Source organism: Lissotriton helveticus, chromosome 6 (genome assembly GCF_964261635.1).
Source record: "Lissotriton helveticus chromosome 6, aLisHel1.1, whole genome shotgun sequence".
Classification (NCBI taxonomy): domain Eukaryota; kingdom Metazoa; phylum Chordata; class Amphibia; order Caudata; family Salamandridae; genus Lissotriton; species Lissotriton helveticus.
Window position 1 is genome coordinate 87,842,754 of NC_136067.1, and position 19,339 is coordinate 87,862,092.

The window sequence follows — 19,339 nt, forward strand, 5'->3', positions numbered from 1 at the left end:
GTTCATCAAGTCTCTCAAAGCAGCGGTCCAAGACATAGTCTATCTGCTTCACTTGCAAAAATACGGCCTCACTTATACTTAAAACTCATTTAGCCACAGCTGCTGCTTACCTTCAGAATGGAGAACATACTTCGCTCTTAAGGGTTCCATTCATTACGCCCTTTATGGAAGGACTTAAAAGTAATTCCACCGATGGTGCCACCAGCCCCATTTTGGAATCTCAACATAGTTCTCACAAGACTTATGGGTCCACCTTTTGAACCACTTCACTCATGCCCTTTACAGTTCATTTCCTGGACGGTGACCTTCCTACTGGCCTTCACCCCCCTCAGGTGTGTGAGTGTGCTTACGGCTCTTTCGCTCTAAGAGCCTTTCTTCCAAGTTCACAATGATAGAGTAGCCCTTAGACCAAAACCCAAATTTCTCCCCAAGGTGGTCTCTTCTTTCCACTTAAACCAGACTATCGAACTCCCAGCCTTCTTCCCACATATAGAGTCAGTGGCAGAGCGTGCTCTTCACACGCTAGATGTCAAAAGAGCCCTCATGTATGACATTGACAGAACAAAACCCTTCAGCAAGACACCGCAATCCTTTGCATCTTTTTTCAAACCACACAAGGGCAGCGATCTCTCTAAAGTGGGAACAGCATAGTGGTTGGTCAAATGTATCCTGACCTGTTACACCAAAGGTAAAAAACCCTTGCCTTGCCCGCCCAGACCCCACCCTACCTGCAAAAATGGGGTCTGAACGGCTTTCTTATGTAACATCTGTATGCCTCAAACCTGCAAGGCAGCTACCTGTTCTACTCCTCACACTTCCACCATTCATTATTGTGTGGATGGCCGAACACCCCAACAAGCCAACAATGGCCAGGCTGTACTACGTACACTTTTCCAGTCCCCTGCCACATCTTCTGGCTAGCCACCACTTAGGGAAGAACTGCTTTACAGTCTGTGCAAGGAAAATGTTAATTATCCTGCAAGCATCTGTTTGTGGCGTGTAGTGCTGTAAATTTAGGTGCACCAACCCTCCTCCCTGGAAGCCTTTGGTTGTTGCAGATGCCTTTCTTCATTCTTCACATGCTCATCTTGTTTTGTAGCTCCTTGCTCCAATTATACCCTCACCTGCTGGGCGGAAAAAGGATCTCACAAAAGAGCCGATGTGCATTACCACATGTCCAAGCCCAACACTGGACGGCAGGAGACTATGAGCAGCATGTTAATCTTCAGCACTACATGCCACAAACAGATGCTTAAAGGGTAAGTAACATTTTCCTTTTCTATCTCGTTATGCCTGGGAAGATTCATGGTAAATTAATTTTGTACTTTAACCCAAACTTATTCCCTCATTTTTAAACATTTGCACCGACATAATATTTCTGATTTCCTCAGTCTTTAAGGTTACTTCAGACAAATGAGAGCAATCACTTTGCACACCTAACATTTTCCTTGATATGTTTTCTATATAGTGTTTGACTACCAAGCGATGCTCCTGCCTCACCCCAGATTAGGAGCACCTTAAAAAAAAAAAAAAAAAACTGGGCAAAGTCAAATAGGAAGTTCCCTGACTATGAGACGTGTCTACTCCCTTTGTGTGCCTCACCTTTATGTGCAGTGATTCACAATTTTTCATTTCTACTAACATAATAACTAAGCATACTACGCAATCAATTTTATGTGGGTTTCCCATACTCTCCATGGACATTGTTTATGTTTCCACAGCAGAGTAATTCTCTAGTGTTGCTAAAACTGCGAGTACTTTACATTTATTTTTGTGTTACTAACACAACCTAATGACCTTTGTGCAGATCAATACCACAGCACAGACTGAGTAGGGATCCTGATGTCCTGAAGAAGGTAGTCGACCCACAGGGGCATTTAACAGGGGCCAAAACATGTTGACACAAACCTATGGATGGCAGGGTGATTAGTGCCCTGCAACCATCCATACGGTTACATATTTCATCCTGACATAGAAACCTGAGAATAAATAAAATGGGAACAGGAACCCTTTCCAAACAGTCTTAAAAGTTTTAGGACCGTTGATCCAGATCCCTAAATATAATCTTGGGATCTTAAGGGACAACTGAGCTCCACCCTTGTTTAGAAAATATGCACAAAGTGTGTTGAAGCATGCCTGATGAGACAGCATGCCACGGGAAGTGGGTGAGGCATTGCTTCAATTGAGCGGGGCCCTTGGTCTTAGATAGGAACACGTTCTATGCTGAACATCAGTCCTTGAGTATAATGTGTTATTGCTCTCCATGATTAAAAAGCTTCTACATGCACAGCCATATGTGGCAGTGTTCAGCAAATATCGACCCACTGCTCAATAAACAAAGTCAAATGCTTGTGGAAGAGGCAAGGGAAAAGAAAGGCTGATCAGTACATGTCTCTGCAGACTGCTTCTCATAGATAGCGCCTAGAGACAGGTAACTCCCTATGGTCCATTGATTCCTTAGTCAGAGTGCATCCAACCAAATGGGCAATGAAGCAGGTGATCTCTTTCTTTACGTTCCGACACAAAGGTACTGAGCCAAGACCAAGCACAACTTAAACCCAGTAGCAGTGGCCAGAGGGTGTCCTCCCCAGGCATCTGAACACCTGGACAGTACTTCTGTCTGTAGGCAGCATTAGGTAAAACATGTGCAAGGCTTCTTCCAGGTCTGTGGGTGAGTCCTTCACGTGCAAGTGGACCTCCCCTTAGGATATCCCAATCATAACGTGCCTTTTAGTATGTGATACACCAGAGTCTACTGTTTGTGGCGAGACGCATAACATTTCTAGGTGTTGTGTGTTGCTAGGTGTACAAGCAGCAGCTTCCGGTGGTTGAAACACTTCTTGCATTGTATCACTCATCGGGTTTATCCCCGGTGTGTTTCTGGCTGTGTCTGAGCAGGGTGGAGCTGGCCCAAAAGCATTTAACACTTCTTGCATTGTATCACTTGTCGGGTTTATCCCCGGTGTGTTTCCGGCTGTGTCTGAGCAGGGTGGAGCTGGCCCAAAAGGATTTAACACTTCCTGCATTGTATCACTTGTCGGGTTTATCCCCGGTGTGTTTCCGGCTGTGTCTGAGAAGGGTGGAGCTGGTCCGAAAGGATTTCTCACACACGTTGCACTGGTAGGGTCTCTCTCCAGAGTGAATCCTTTGGTGCTGGGTGAGGGAGGAGTTGTGTCCAAAGGTCTTGTCACATAATGTGCACTTGAACGGACGCTCACCTGTGTGTGTTCTCATGTGCTGGAGCAGTTTGGAGTTGTTGGTAAAAGTCTTCTCACAGCCAGTGCAGTGATACTTCTGCTTCCTATCGCACCTGTGCATCTGTTGATGCTTGATAAGACTGGACCTCTCACTGAAGAACCTGGCACACTGAGGGCATCGGAAAGGCTTCTCTCCTGTGTGCGTCTTCTGGTGTCTCCGCTGGTTGGAGAAGTTGCTAAAGGTCTTTGGGCAGATGGGGCAGGTGTATGGCCGCTCTCCAGTGTGTGTGCGTTGATGCTTCCGTAAGTTCCTGTGGTTAATGAAGCACTTCTCACAATCAGTGCACTTGAAGGGACGCTCCCCCGAGTGCACCCTCAAGTGATTCACCAGCGTGGACTTCAGTGTGAAAGTCTTCTCGCACTCCGTGCATTTATACAGCTTCTCCTCCTGGTGCGTGGTGAGATGATACACAAGAGCGGAGCTCAGCCGGAAGCTCTTCTCACACTGCGTGCACTTGTATGGCCTCTCACCCGTGTGAATCCGAATGTGCTGGATTAGGGAGGACTTGTGCAGAAAGCTCCTTTCACAGTCAGTGCACTCGTAGGGTCTCTCCCCTGTGTGGATACGTTGGTGACGCAGAAGATTTGAATTCTTGCTGAATGTCTTCTCGCACTCCAGGCACTTGTAAAGGGATTCAGCTCCATAAGCCCCCTGGTCGCTGCCAGATTGAGCCTGTGACGGAAAGAGGTCTACGTATGCTGACCAGTCCACTGGGGCATCTTGTGACTGCTCGGTCTCTGTATTGAAGAGCTTTATCGTGGTTCCGTTGTCAATGAGAGGGAATGACTGCGCAGAAGAGCCTATAATGCTCCTCTCTCCAGGATCACTGGTGTGCTTAGATCCTGGACCCTGCTCTGTCTGCATCTTATCCAACAGTAGGTCTTCGGCTGTCTTCATATCCTTGGCTGGCATCTCGGCACCCCTATTTGCTGGGAGCAAAAAAAAAAAGATTCTAGTTACCATTAATGAACGATCGACCTCAGACAGGGTTCAGTCGGCATTGTCCACATTATTAGACCACCAACCTACAATAAGCACCATGGCTTTAATTGCCGGCATCAGCAAGGGTGCTTGGTGAGGTAAACTGGCCTTCACTTGCATCGCTGGTTCCCACAATGCAAACCCCATTAGATAGTGCAACAAACAAGGCAGAGCTCCACTAAGAAAATGGCACAAACAAGCACTAGCAAACGTCAGTAGGGCTACATCCTCAATTAATTCACACAGTGAGCTGTGTCAGGAGCTACCTCTCATTCCTGTATGTCACAAACATGGTACTGTAAGCTCGAAATGAGCTCCACCTCACCCCCATACTTGTGAATACTTCATACTATAATTTCTGTCTGGAGCACTCTCTCACCCCATACTTAAACTCCTTCATACTGTAATCTTGGGACCTCAATATCAAGTACTTGATACTGTAGTCTCTGAAGGAGCTCCCCCCTACCTCATTCTTCAATAACATCATATTGTACTATGTGTCAGGAGTTCAGTCGCAATCTATACCTCAATTACTTTACGCTCCGTTTCACTCCACACTTCATTTGCTTCATAGAGCACTGTGTCAGTAGCGCCCTCACGATATCTCAATTACTTCATATTGTAATCTATATCCAGAGTTCCCTTTCACTCCGTACCTCACAGATGTAATACTGTCAGCTCTGAATAGGAGGCCTTCCACCCCAAAACTCAATTACTTCTCACTGTAATCTGTATCAGGAGCCTCCTGTCAGCCACACCTCAACCACTTCACAGAGTAATCTTTGTTAGGAGCTCCCTCTGAACTCATCCCTCAACGCCATGATACTGTATTCAATGTAGAGAGATCGCTGTTGTCAACATACATTATTGGCAGATGTTGTAATGTGTCCTTTCACTCATGTACGACTAGTACCTGGTAACTGTAATCTCTGAAAGTGCAGTTACCAAAACTGTAATCCCTGAATGGGCAGTTACTGATACTGTAATCCCTGAATGTGCAGTTACTAATACTGTAATCCCTGAATGTGCAGTTAGTAATACTATAATCTCTGAAGGAGCAGTTACTGATACTGTAATCTCTGAATGTGCAGTTACCAATACTGTAATCCCTGTAAATACTGAGCCTCTCCAGGCGAGGTCGCCCCCACTCCGCTGCTCCTGCCCACTGCCTGCCTGAGCCCGCTGCCTACCTGAGCCCTGCTGCCTCGCTGCTGCCTTCTGCATCTCTCCCCCCTCCTGCTGCCTCGCTCTTGCCTTCGTCGTTTTCCTTTTCCTTCTCCCCTCTGCTAATTCACTCGTTTTTTACCTCTTTCTTTCCTGTTCGCCCTCTGTGCCGCCCTCGGACCTCCTTCCCGCCGCAGACCACCGCCGACCCGCCCCCCTCCTGCCCATTGGCCGCCCCGCTCCCGCCACCCAGCTGACCCGCCCTCCCGGCTCCTCACTTATGACGCCCCCAGAGCGACCGCGCAGCGGACGCGCGCAGCGGGAGCACCGATTGAGCACCGAAGGTGCGCCAAAGGTAAGCCCGTCCGCGCCTGGACCGCGCCCAGTGCCAGGACCGCGCCCAGTGCCAGGACCCCTGGCCCCCGCAGACACCAGCCCACCCGCCGAACCTACGACGCCGCCGAACTCTACGCACTCAGCGCTGGTCGAAGCCCGGGCTGCTATCGAGCCACCCCGAGACGCACCCACGGTCCCTTCGGCTGCCACTCCTGCAAGTTCACCTGCATCCGGACCTGCACTACACCAGCTTCGACCAAGCCGAGCACCAGCAGCAACCACCTCAAGTGCATCCTGCTCAACACCCGCTCCGTCCACAGACACGCCGTCCAACTCTGGAACCTGATCGACACCACAGCCCCAGACGTCGCCTTCCTCACGGAAACCTGGATGAACGCCTCCTCATCGCCCGACATCGCCATCGCCATCCCGGACGGCTACAAGATCATCCGGAGGGACCGCGTCAACCAGACAGGAGGAGGCACCGCCATCATCCACAGGAACACCATCCGCATCACGACCAACACCGACGACACCCTCGCACCCGCCGAACACCTGCACTTCCAGATCCACATCAACCCCAAGATCACCCTCAGAGGCACCCTCATCTACAGACCCCCGGGACCACGCACACAATTCAGCGAAGACATCGCCGACTTCATCAGCCCGCACGCCCTCCTCTCCGCCGACTACATCCTCCTAGGGGACCTCAACTTCCACCTGGAGAACAACAACGACCGCAACACCACCCTGCTGGACAACCTCGCCAACCTCGGTCTCAAGCAGCTGGTGACCACCCCCACCCACTACGCCGGACACACACTCGACCCCGTCTTCTCATCCAGCAAGGATATCACCTTCAGCCACGCCACCGGACTCCACTGGACGGACCACAGCTGCGTCCACTTCAGCTTCAGAAGGACCACGATTTACCACCACCAGCAACAGGTTGCACGCAGAAGCTGGAACAAGATCACAGCCGACCAGCTCGCGACTTCCCTGAGCATGAACCCTCCCACCAGCGCAACGAACCCAAGCCAGGCCGCCACCAACCTCGCAAAGTGGATCAGCAACTGCGCAGACGATCTTGCCCCTTGAAGACCCCGCCTAGCAGACCCGGCAGCAAGAAGGCCCCATGGTTCACCGACCAACTCAAGAGCTCCAAGAAGAACTGCCGAGCCCTCGAGAGAACCTGGCGCAGAGACCCAACACCGAACAACACGACTGCCCTCAAGCTCGCCACCCGAAAACACCACCAACTGATCTGCGCCACCAAGAAAATTGCATTCAAGGAACGACTCGACAGCAACGCACACAACAGCAAGGAACTCTTCAACATCGTTAAAGAGCTCTCCAACCCCAACGCCGGAATAAACGACATCACCCCTTCGCAAGACCTCTGCAACTCCCTCGCCTCCTACTTCCACAACAAGATCGAGGACATACACAACAGCTTCAACACTCAACCGACGCACGCCACGACTGAACCACCGCCCCCCACCACCACCCTCCACGCCTGGACCCCGATCAGCACCGAAGGCACCATCCGCACGATGAACTCCATCCACTCCGGATCTCCGACCGACCCCTGCCCTCACCACATCTTCAACAAGGCCGGCGCTGTCATCGCACCCCACCTGCGGGACATCATCAACACCTCCTTCGACACCGCTACCTTCCCGGAGAGCTGGAAGCACGCCGAACTCAGCGCTCTACTCAAGAAGCCATCAGCCGACCCCACCGACCTCAAGAACTACCGCCCCATCTCGCTGCTCCCGTTTCCTGCAAAAGTCATCGAGAAGACCGTCAACAAGCAGCTGGCCGCCTTCCTCGAGACGAACGGTTCCCTCGACCTCTCGCAGTCTGGCTTCCGGGACAACCACAGCACCGAGACCGCCCTAATCGCAGCCACCGATGACATCCGAGCCCTGCTCGACAACGGAGAAACAGCGGCCCTCATCCTCCTAGATCTCTCAGCGGCCTTCGACACTGTCTGCCACCGCACCCTAGTGCAGCGCCTCAGCAGCATCGGACTCCAGGAGAAGGCACTGGAATGGATCACCTCGTTGCTCGCCGGAAGGACACAGAGAGTCCGCCTCCCCCCATTCAGATCAGAAGCCACCAAAGTCATCTGTGGCGTCCCTCAAGGCTCCTCGCTCAGCCCAACCCTCTTCAACGTCTACATGAGCCCCCTCGCACGCCAACACAACCTCAACATCATCTCCTACGCCGACGACACCCAGCTGATCCTCTCCCTCACCAACGACCCCGTCACCGCCAGAACCAACCTACACGAAGGGATGACAGACGTAGCCAAGTGGATGATGAACAGCCGCCTGAAACTGAACTCGGACAAGACGGAAGTCCTCATCCTGGGTTCCTCACCCTCCGCCTGGGACGACTCCTGGTGGCCCCCCGCCCTGGGCAGCGCTCCCAAACCAACTGACCACGCACGCAACCTGGGCTTCATCCTGGACTCCTCCCTCTCCATGACCAGACAAGTCAACGCCGTCTCCTCGTCGTGCTTCAACATCCTGCGCATGCTACGTAAGATCTTCCAGTGGATCCCCACCGAGACCAGGAAGACAGTCACCCAGGCCCTCGTCACCAGCCGTCTGGACTACGGCAACTCCCTCTACGCCGGAACCACCGCCAAACTCCAGAAGAGACTCCAGCGGATTCAGAACGCCTCAGCACGACTCATCTTGGACATCCGCAGCCACATCGCCGGACACCTGAGGGATCTGCACTGGCTCCCGGTCAACAAGAGAATCACCTTCCGCCTCCTCACCCACGCACATAAAGCCCTACACAACCAAGGCCCAGGATACCTCAACAGTCGCCTCAACTTCTACGCTCCCACACGCCAGCTCCGATCAACCGGCCACGCCCTCGCCGCCATCCCCCGCATCCGTGAAGCCACAACAGGAGGAAGGTCCTTCTCCTACCTGGCCGCCAAGACTTGGAACTCCCTCCCGACCCACCTCCGCCTGACCCAGGACCACCTTGCCTTCAGGAAGCAGCTCAAGACCTGGCTGTTCGAGCAGTAGCGGACCCCCCCCTCCCCATGCGCCTTGAGACCCCCCGGGTGAGTAGTGCGCTATATAAATGCTTTGATTGATTGATTGATTGATTGATCCCTGGATGTGCAGCTACTGACACTGTAATCTCTAAATGTGCAATTAGTAATACTGTAATCTCTGAATGTGCAGTTACTGATACTGTAATCTCTGAATGTGCAGTAATCCCTGAATGTGCAGTTACTAATATTGTAATCCATGAATGTGCAGTTACTAATACTGTAATCCCTGAATGTGCAGCTACTGATACTGTAATCTCTGAATGTGCAGTTACTGATACTGCAATCTCTGAATGTGTGGTAATCCCTGAATGTGCAGTTACTAATACTGTAATCCCTGAATGTGCAGTTACTAATAATGTGATCTCTGAATGTGCAGTTACTGATACTTTAATCCCTGAATGTGCAGCTAGTGATACTGTAATCTCTGAATGTGCAGTTACTGATACTGTAATCCCTGAATGTGCAGCTAGTGATACTGTAATCTCTGAAGGAGCAGTTACTGATACTGTAATCTCTGAATGTGCAGTTACCAATACTGTAATCCCTGAATGTGCAGCTACTGATACTGTAATCTCTGAATGTGCAGTTACTGATACTGTAATCTCTGAATGTGCGGTATCTCTGAATGCGCAGTTACTGATACTGTAATCCCTGAATGTGCAGCTAATACTGTAATCCCTGAATGTACAGCTACTGATACTGTAATCTCTGAATGTGCAGCTACTGATTCTGTAATCTCTGAATGTGCAGTTACTAATACTGTAATCCCTGAATGTTCAGTTACCGATACTGTACTCTCTAAATCTAAATCCGGTATTAGTAAAGTGCAAACTACTCACCCTAAGCGTCTCAAGGTGCTGGGGCCATCGGGAAGATTAAGTGAGCTATTGCCCAGAGTCACATGGTGCTGAGCTGAGCTGCTGCTGGCCCTGGGGATCGAACCGTGAGCCTAATGCTCTGGAGTCACCCGCTCTGGCTGCTGCACCACATCTCTCCCTGTAATCTCTGTGTAGGAGACTAGGATTTGCTTCTTATAGTTACCCCCACTTTTTGCTGATGTTTCACTGTTACTTAGTCTGGCTGGGATCCTTCTATCCAGGACCCAAGCCTAGCTGCTTTCTCTTGTAAACTGATTGCATGTACTTTAGGTGCACTCCAGATTGGATTCTGGGGTACCCATATAAGTCCCTAGTATAGGGTACACTATATACCCAAGGCATAGGTACCCCAGATGCCTTCCAGGGGCTGCAGCATGTATTATGCGACCTCTGAAAGGCCATTCAAATTTACACCACAGGTCTGCTAGTGCAACCTGTGTAAGGTGGTGCATGCACCCCTTATTTAGATATAGGTTCACTATATCTACCTTATCACTGCACATATATACCTATCAGTTACCCCTATGGCAGGCCATGTCAATCCTGAAGGCAGGGTGCTGGGTTTTATGAGAGGGTGCCCATGCATGAGCAGGGCCCCTCTGCAGCCTTCGGAATATATTCTCCGGGGTTGTTCTGTGATGCAGCCATACCATATACTCTTAAGTGTATTATAACCTCACAGTAAATGCTAATTTTAAAACGGCTGCACAGAAAAATGTTGTGTTTGGTGTCAAACACCTTGGAATCATACCTCCCCACCAGAAACTGGCGGGGGAGGTATGATTCCACCGTCCTAGAGGAAGAAATATGACCGCACCGGTACCTGCTTTCTCAAACCTGGCCTCATAAAGTGGATGCTGCCAGCCACAGACACGAGTATGCCCCACTGCTGCTGGATTAAACTCCGGCAGGGGAGACTGGACAATAGATTTCCTGTCACAGGGAGGTGTAACCACCGACAGGCTTTAGTGTATTGGGGCTGGGTGGGTGCACTTCAAGAGTGCTTTGATGCCTGCACTAGGGGGCACATTTGGTGTCCCTGTGCATAGTCGGTTGTAGGGGCTATCCCCTGCTCTGGCACGAAACTGGACAAAGGACATGGCTGTAGCCACCCCTCTGTCCTGACCCTCCCATAGGTCGGACCCCAGAGTTTGTCCCACCCCTTCCTTAGATATAAAGTAGGAACCCCTACAGGACTTTAGATTTACCTGGACGAAACTCTGCTACAGAAACCAAGTACTTTGACAATCTATACTGCGCTAAATGACTGAAGAATCTCCCTTGGAGTAAAGTAGTTACTCCCCTGCTAAGCTGGGACCAAAGACGCATCTGACCGGTTTGCAACTCCGAAGCTTCTGAGAACTCCGAAGACTTTTCCAACACAAGAGGTGGATTTCCAAGCATCCCACAGGTCGACTAGTGTGCTCAGCAAACCTGAGACCCGTTTCCCTCGTGGGGACCGTGCTACCCGAACCCCTGGCACTGTGTTCATTTGCAGAGGCATCTGCTTTCCGGCGACCCCAGAAGCTGTGCTTTGGGCTACTTGTAGTCCAAACCCTAAGCAGTGATACCACCGAAGATTACCGGCCTATACTCCACGAGTGTTCCGTGGGCTGGTGTTTCTTGATTCCTCTCGAGGTCGCTTCGGAATCCCTGGTCCGTTGACCTGTGGGTCCCTGAGAAGGGAACTTTAAGTTTCAATGGGCTTTCCTGGTTGCTCTAGATGTGCTCTGACTCACCATCGCTTGGTGAGTCCCCAGGATCTTGCTGGTCCTCACAGAAGCATGTTTTCTCTGACTACATGGGTCTCAGTTGCCAAGGCTGTTGGTGTGGCGCCGCGGCCAGGGCGACTGACGCTGGAATCTGGGGACCACGGTTCGATCCCCGGCTCCGGCGGCAGGTTAGCCCAGCACCATGTGACTCTGGGCAATAGCTCGCTTAATCTTCCCGACGGCCCCCAGCGCCTAGAGACCCTTACGGGTGATTGTTCGCGCTTTACAAATGTGGATTATAATTATTATTACTGCTTTCATTTGGTCATTCCTTCGAGACTTAGCCTGAAGGCTGCTCTCCATAGCTACCAGCTCTCCATAGCTACCACTAGGATAGCTTTCAATAAAGGTTATCTTTAACCTATTATCAATAAGGGTTTTTTGGACTGGTACAAGGTGCCCACTATAATCAGTGGTCAGCATATACCAGGCCAACTTCTCACACTCTGGAACAGTTACCGATACTATAGTCTGTGAATGCACAGTTACTGATACTGTAATCTCTGAATGTGCAGTTACCGATACTGTAATCCCTGAATGTGCAGTTACTAATACTGTAATCTCTGAATGTGCAGTTACTAATACTGTAATGTCTGAATGTGCAGTTACTGTAGTCTGTGAATGTGCAGTTACTAATACTGTAATCCCTGAATGTGCAGTTAGTAATACTGTAATCTCTGAATGTGCAGTTACTGTAGTCTGTGAATGTGCAGTTCTAATACAGTAATCCCTGAATGTGCAGTTGGTAATACTGTAATCTCTGAATGTGCAGTTGGTAATACTGTAATTTCTGAATGTGCAGTTACTAATACTGTAATCCCTGAATGTGCAGTTAGTAATACTGTAATCTCTAAATGTGCAGTTACTGTAGTCTGTGAATGTGCAGATACCAATACTGTAATCTTTGAATGTGCAGTTACTGATACTTTAATCTCTGAATACGCAGTTACTAATACTGTAAGCTCTGAATGTGCAGTTACCAATACTGTAATCTCTGAATAAACAGTTACTGATACTGTAATCCCTAAATGTGCAGTTACTAATACTGTAATCTCTGAATGTGCAGTTAATGTAACCTTAATGTAAATTAGTGATTCTATAATCTGAGTGTGCAGTTACTGTAATCTCGGAATGTGCAGTTGCTGTCATCTCTGAATGTGCAGTTACTGATACTGTAATCTCTGAATGTGCAGTTACTGTAATCTCGGAATGTGCAGTTACTGATAATGTAATCTCTGAATGTGCAGTTACTGTAATCTCTGAATGTGCAGTTAGCGATACTGTAATATCTGAATGTGCAGTTACCAATACTGTAATCTCTGAATGAGCAGTTACTGTAATCCCTGAATGTGCAGTTACTGATACTGTAATCTCTGAATGTGCAGTAATCCCTGAATGTGCAGTTACTAATATTGTAATCCATGAATGTGCAGTTACTAATACTGTAATCCCTGAATGTGCAGCTACTGATACTGTAATCTCTGAATGTGCAGTTACTGATACTGCAATCTCTGAATGTGTGGTAATCCCTGAATGTGCAGTTACTAATACTGTAATCCCTGAATGTGCAGTTACTAATAATGTGATCTCTGAATGTGCAGTTACTGATACTTTAATCCCTGAATGTGCAGCTAGTGATACTGTAATCTCTGAATGTGCAGTTACTGATACTGTAATCCCTGAATGTGCAGCTAGTGATACTGTAATCTCTGAAGGAGCAGTTACTGATACTGTAATCTCTGAATGTGCAGTTACCAATACTGTAATCCCTGAATGTGCAGCTACTGATACTGTAATCTCTGAATGTGCAGTTACTGATACTGTAATCTCTGAATGTGCGGTATCTCTGAATACGCAGTTACTGATACTGTAATCCCTGAATGTGCAGCTAATACTGTAATCCCTGAATGTACAGCTACTGATACTGTAATCTCTGAATGTGCAGCTACTGATTCTGTAATCTCTGAATGTGCAGTTACTAATACTGTAATCCCTGAATGTTCAGTTACCGATACTGTACTCTCTAAATCTAAATCCGGTATTAGTAAAGTGCAAACTACTCACCCTAAGCGTCTCAAGGTGCTGGGGCCATCGGGAAGATTAAGTGAGCTATTGCCCAGAGTCACATGGTGCTGAGCTGAGCTGCTGCTGGCCCTGGGGATCGAACCGTGAGCCTAATGCTCTGGAGTCACCCGCTCTGGCTGCTGCACCACATCTCTCCCTGTAATCTCTGTGTAGGAGACTAGGATTTGCTTCTTATAGTTACCCCCACTTTTTGCTGATGTTTCACTGTTACTTAGTCTGGCTGGGATCCTTCTATCCAGGACCCAAGCCTAGCTGCTTTCTCTTGTAAACTGATTGCATGTACTTTAGGTGCACTCCAGATTGGATTCTGGGGTACCCATATAAGTCCCTAGTATAGGGTACACTATATACCCAAGGCATAGGTACCCCAGATGCCTTCCAGGGGCTGCAGCATGTATTATGCGACCTCTGAAAGGCCATTCAAATTTACACCACAGGTCTGCTAGTGCAACCTGTGTAAGGTGGTGCATGCACCCCTTATTTAGATATAGGTTCACTATATCTACCTTATCACTGCACATATATACCTATCAGTTACCCCTATGGCAGGCCATGTCAATCCTGAAGGCAGGGTGCTGGGTTTTATGAGAGGGTGCCCATGCATGAGCAGGGCCCCTCTGCAGCCTTCGGAATATATTCTCCGGGGTTGTTCTGTGATGCAGCCATACCATATACTCTTAAGTGTATTATAACCTCACAGTAAATGCTAATTTTAAAACGTCTGCACAGAAAAATGTTGTGTTTGGTGTCAAACACCTTGGAATCATACCTCCCCACCAGAAACTGGCGGGGGAGGTATGATTCCACCGTCCTAGAGGAAGAAATATGACCGCACCGGTACCTGCTTTCTCAAACCTGGCCTCATAAAGTGGATGCTGCCAGCCACAGACACGAGTATGCCCCACTGCTGCTGGATTAAACTCCGGCAGGGGAGACTGGACAATAGATTTCCTGTCACAGGGAGGTGTAACCACCGACAGGCTTTAGTGTATTGGGGCTGGGTGGGTGCACTTCAAGAGTGCTTTGATGCCTGCACTAGGGGGCACATTTGGTGTCCCTGTGCATAGTCGGTTGTAGGGGCTATCCCCTGCTCTGGCACGAAACTGGACAAAGGACATGGCTGTAGCCACCCCTCTGTCCTGACCCTCCCATAGGTCGGACCCCAGAGTTTGTCCCACCCCTTCCTTAGATATAAAGTAGGAACCCCTACAGGACTTTAGATTTACCTGGACGAAACTCTGCTACAGAAACCAAGTACTTTGACAATCTATACTGCGCTAAATGACTGAAGAATCTCCCTTGGAGTAAAGTAGTTACTCCCCTGCTAAGCTGGGACCAAAGACGCATCTGACCGGTTTGCAACTCCGAAGCTTCTGAGAACTCCGAAGACTTTTCCAACACAAGAGGTGGGTTTCCAAGCATCCCACAGGTCGACTAGTGTGCTCAGCAAACCTGAGACCCGTTTCCCTCGTGGGGACCGTGCTACCCGAACCCCTGGCACTGTGTTCATTTGCAGAGGCATCTGCTTTCCGGCGACCCCAGAAGCTGTGCTTTGGGCTACTTGTAGTCCAAACCCTAAGCAGTGATACCACCGAAGATTACCGGCCTATACTCCACGAGTGTTCCGTGGGCTGGTGTTTCTTGATTCCTCTCGAGGTCGCTTCGGAATCCCTGGTCCGTTGACCTGTGGGTCCCTGAGAAGGGAACTTTAAGTTTCAATGGGCTTTCCTGGTTGCTCTAGATGTGCTCTGACTCACCATCGCTTGGTGAGTCCCCAGGATCTTGCTGGTCCTCACCGAAGCATGTTTTCTCTGACTACATGGGTCTCAGTTGCCAAGGCTGTTGGTGTGGCGCCGCGGCCAGGGCGACTGACGCTGGAATCTGGGGACCACGGTTCGATCCCCGGCTCCGGCGGCAGGTTAGCCCAGCACCATGTGACTCTGGGCAATAGCTCGCTTAATCTTCCCGACGGCCCCCAGCGCCTAGAGACCCTTACGGGTGATTGTTCGCGCTTTACAAATGTGGATTATAATTATTATTACTGCTTTCATTTGGTCATTCCTTCGAGACTTAGCCTGAAGGCTGCTCTCCATAGCTACCAGCTCTCCATAGCTACCACTAGGATAGCTTTCAATAAAGGTTATCTTTAACCTATTATCAATAAGGGTTTTTTGGACTGGTACAAGGTGCCCACTATAATCAGTGGTCAGCATATACCAGGCCAACTTCTCACACTCTGGAACAGTTACCGATACTATAGTCTGTGAATGCACAGTTACTGATACTGTAATCTCTGAATGTGCAGTTACCGATACTGTAATCCCTGAATGTGCAGTTACTAATACTGTAATCTCTGAATGTGCAGTTACTAATACTGTAATGTCTGAATGTGCAGTTACTGTAGTCTGTGAATGTGCAGTTACTAATACTGTAATCCCTGAATGTGCAGTTAGTAATACTGTAATCTCTGAATGTGCAGTTACTGTAGTCTGTGAATGTGCAGTTCTAATACAGTAATCCCTGAATGTGCAGTTGGTAATACTGTAATCTCTGAATGTGCAGTTACTAATACTGTAATTTCTGAATGTGCAGTTACTAATACTGTAATCCCTGAATGTGCAGTTAGTAATACTGTAATCTCTAAATGTGCAGTTACTGTAGTCTGTGAATGTGCAGATACCAATACTGTAATCTTTGAATGTGCAGTTACTGATACTTTAATCTCTGAATACGCAGTTACTAATACTGTAAGCTCTGAATGTGCAGTTACCAATACTGTAATCTCTGAATAAGCAGTTACTGATACTGTAATCCCTAAATGTGCAGTTACTAATACTGTAATCTCTGAATGTGCAGTTAATGTAACCTTAATGTAAATTAGTGATTCTATAATCTGAGTGTGCAGTTACTGTAATCTCGGAATGTGCAGTTGCTGTCATCTCTGAATGTGCAGTTACTGATACTGTAATCTCTGAATGTGCAGTTACTGTAATCTCGGAATGTGCAGTTACTGATAATGTAATCTCTGAATGTGCAGTTACTGTAATCTCTGAATGTGCAGTTAGCGATACTGTAATATCTGAATGTGCAGTTACCAATACTGTAATCTCTGAATGAGCAGTTACTGTAATCCCTGAATGTGCAGTTACCAATACTGTATTATCTGAATGTGCCGTTACTAATACTGTAATCTTTGAATATGTAGTTACTAATACTGTAATCTCTGAATGTGCAGTTACTGTAATCTCTGAATATGCAGTTACCGATACTGTAAACTCTGAATGTGCAGTTACTGTAATCTCTAAATGTGCAGTTACTGCAATCTCTGAATGTGCAGTTACCAATACTGTAATCTCTGAATGTGCAGTTACTATAATCTCTGAATGTGCAGTTAGTGATTCTATAATCTGAGTGTGGAGTTACTGTAATCTCTGAATGTGCAGTTGCTGTACTCTCTGAGTGTGCAGTTACTGATAATGTAATCTCTGAATGTGCAGTTACTAATAATGTAATATCTGAATGTGCAGTTACTGTAATCTCTGAATGTGCAGTTACTGTAATCTCTGAGTGTGCAGTTACCAATACTGTATTATCTGAATGTACAGTTACTAATACTGTAATCTCTGAATGTGCAGTTACTGTTATCTCTGAATATGCAGTTACCGATACTGTAATCCCTGAATGTGCAGTTACTAATACTGTAATATCTGAATGTGCAGTTACTGTAACCTCTGAATGTGCAGTTACCAATACTGTAATTTCTGAATTTACAGTTACAGCACTCTCAGAATGTGCACTTACCGATACTGTAATCTCTAAATGTGCAGATACTGCAATCTCTGCAATCTCTGAATGTGCAATTACTGTAATCACTGAATGTGCAGTTACCAATACTGTAATATCTGAATGTGCAGTTACTGTAACCTCTGAATGTGCAGTTACCAATACTGTAATTTCTGAATTTGCAGTTACAGCACTCTCTGAATGTGCACTTACCGATACTGTAATCTCTAAATGTGCAGATACTGCAATCTCTGCAATCTCTGAATGTGCAGTTACTGATAATGTAAACTCTGAATATGCAGTTACTAATACTGTAATCTCTGAATGCGCAGTTACTAATACTGTAATCTCTGAATGTGCAGTTACTAATACTGTAATCTCTGAATGTGCAGTTACTGTAATCTCTGAAAGTGCAGTTAGTGATACTGTAATCTCTGAATGTGCAGTTAGTAATACTGTAATCTCTGAATGTGCAGTTACTAATAATGTAATATCTGAATGTGCAGTTACTGTAATCTCTGAATGTGCAGTTACTGTAATCTCTGAATGTGCAGTTACTGATAATGTAATCTCTGAATGTGCAGTTACTGATAATGTAATATCTGAATGTGCAGTTACTGTAATCTCTGAATGGGCATGTACTGATACTATAATCTCTGAATGTGCAGTTACTGTAATCTCTGAATGCGCAGTTAGTGATACTAAAATGTCTGAATATGCAGTTACTGTAATGATACTGTAATCTCTGAATGTGCAGTTTCTGCAATCTCTGAATGTGCAGTTAGTGATACTAAATGTCTGAATGTGCAGTTACTGTAATGATACTGTAATCTCTGAATGTGCAGTTACTGTATTCTCTGAATTTGCAGTTACTGCAATCTCTGAATAGGCCGTTACTAATACTGTAATATTTGAATGTGTAGTTACTAATACTGTAATCTCTGAATGTGCAGTTACTGTAATCTCTGAATATGAGGTGACCGATACTGTAAACTCTGAATGTGCAGTTACTGATAATGTAATCTCTAAATGTGCAGTTACTGAAATCTGAGTGTGCAGTTACCAATACTGTAATATCTGAATGTGCAGTTACTATAATCTCTGAATGTGCAGTTAGTGATTCTATAATCGGACTGTGCAGTTACTGTAATCTCGGAATGTGCAGTTGCTGTCATCTCTGAATGTGCAGTTACTGATACTGTAATCTCTGAATGTGCAGTTACTGTAATCTCTGAATGTGCAGTTACTGATAATGTAATCTCTGAATGTGCAGTTACTGTAATCTCTGAATGTGCAGTTAGCGATACTGTAATATCTGAATGTGCAGTTGCCAATACTGTAATCCCTGAATGTGCAGTTACTGTAATCCCTGAATGTGCAGTTACCAATACTGTATTATCTGAATGTGCCGTTACTAATGCTGTAATCTTTGAATGTGTAGTTACTAATACTGTAATCTCTGAATGTGCAGTTACTGTAATCTCTGAATATGCAGTTACCGATACTGTAAACTCTGAATGTGCAGTTACTGTAATCTCTAAATGTGCAGTTACTGCAATCTCTGAATGTGCAGTTACCAATACTGTAATCTCTGAATGTGCAGTTACTATAATCTCTGAATGTGCAGTTAGTGATTCTATAATCTGAGTGTGCAGTTACTGTAATCTCTGAATGTGCAGTTGCTGTACTCTCTGAGTGTGCAGTTACTGATAATGTAATCTCTGAATGTGCAGTTACTAATAATGTAATATCTGAATGTGCAGTTACTGTAATCTCTGAATGTGCAGTTACTGTAATCTCTGAGTGTGCAGTTACCAATACTGTATTATCTGAATGTACAGTTACTAATACTGTAATCTCTGAATGTGCAGTTACTGTTATCTCTGAATATGCAGTTACCGATACTGTAATCCCTGAATGTGCAGTTACTAATACTGTAATATCTGAATGTGCAGTTACTGTAACCTCTGAATGTGCAGTTACCAATACTGTAATTTCTG

The 19,339-nt window shown here is 47.0% G+C and overlaps 1 protein-coding gene across 2 annotated transcripts in view; it reads right to left on the reverse strand.

Annotated features, from left to right (window-relative positions):
* Positions 1-2,237: 2,237 nt before the first annotated feature.
* The window catches only part of LOC144762260 (uncharacterized), a 263,530-nt gene continuing 246,428 nt past the window's right edge, over positions 2,238-19,339 (reverse strand). For both annotated transcript variants that reach the window (XM_078647407.1, XM_078647406.1), the window contains one exon: positions 2,238-4,187. In XM_078647407.1, the coding sequence (XP_078503533.1) occupies positions 3,031-4,187 (1,157 nt within the window). In that variant the 3' untranslated portion in view covers positions 2,238-3,030. The remainder of the gene's footprint in view (positions 4,188-19,339) is intronic.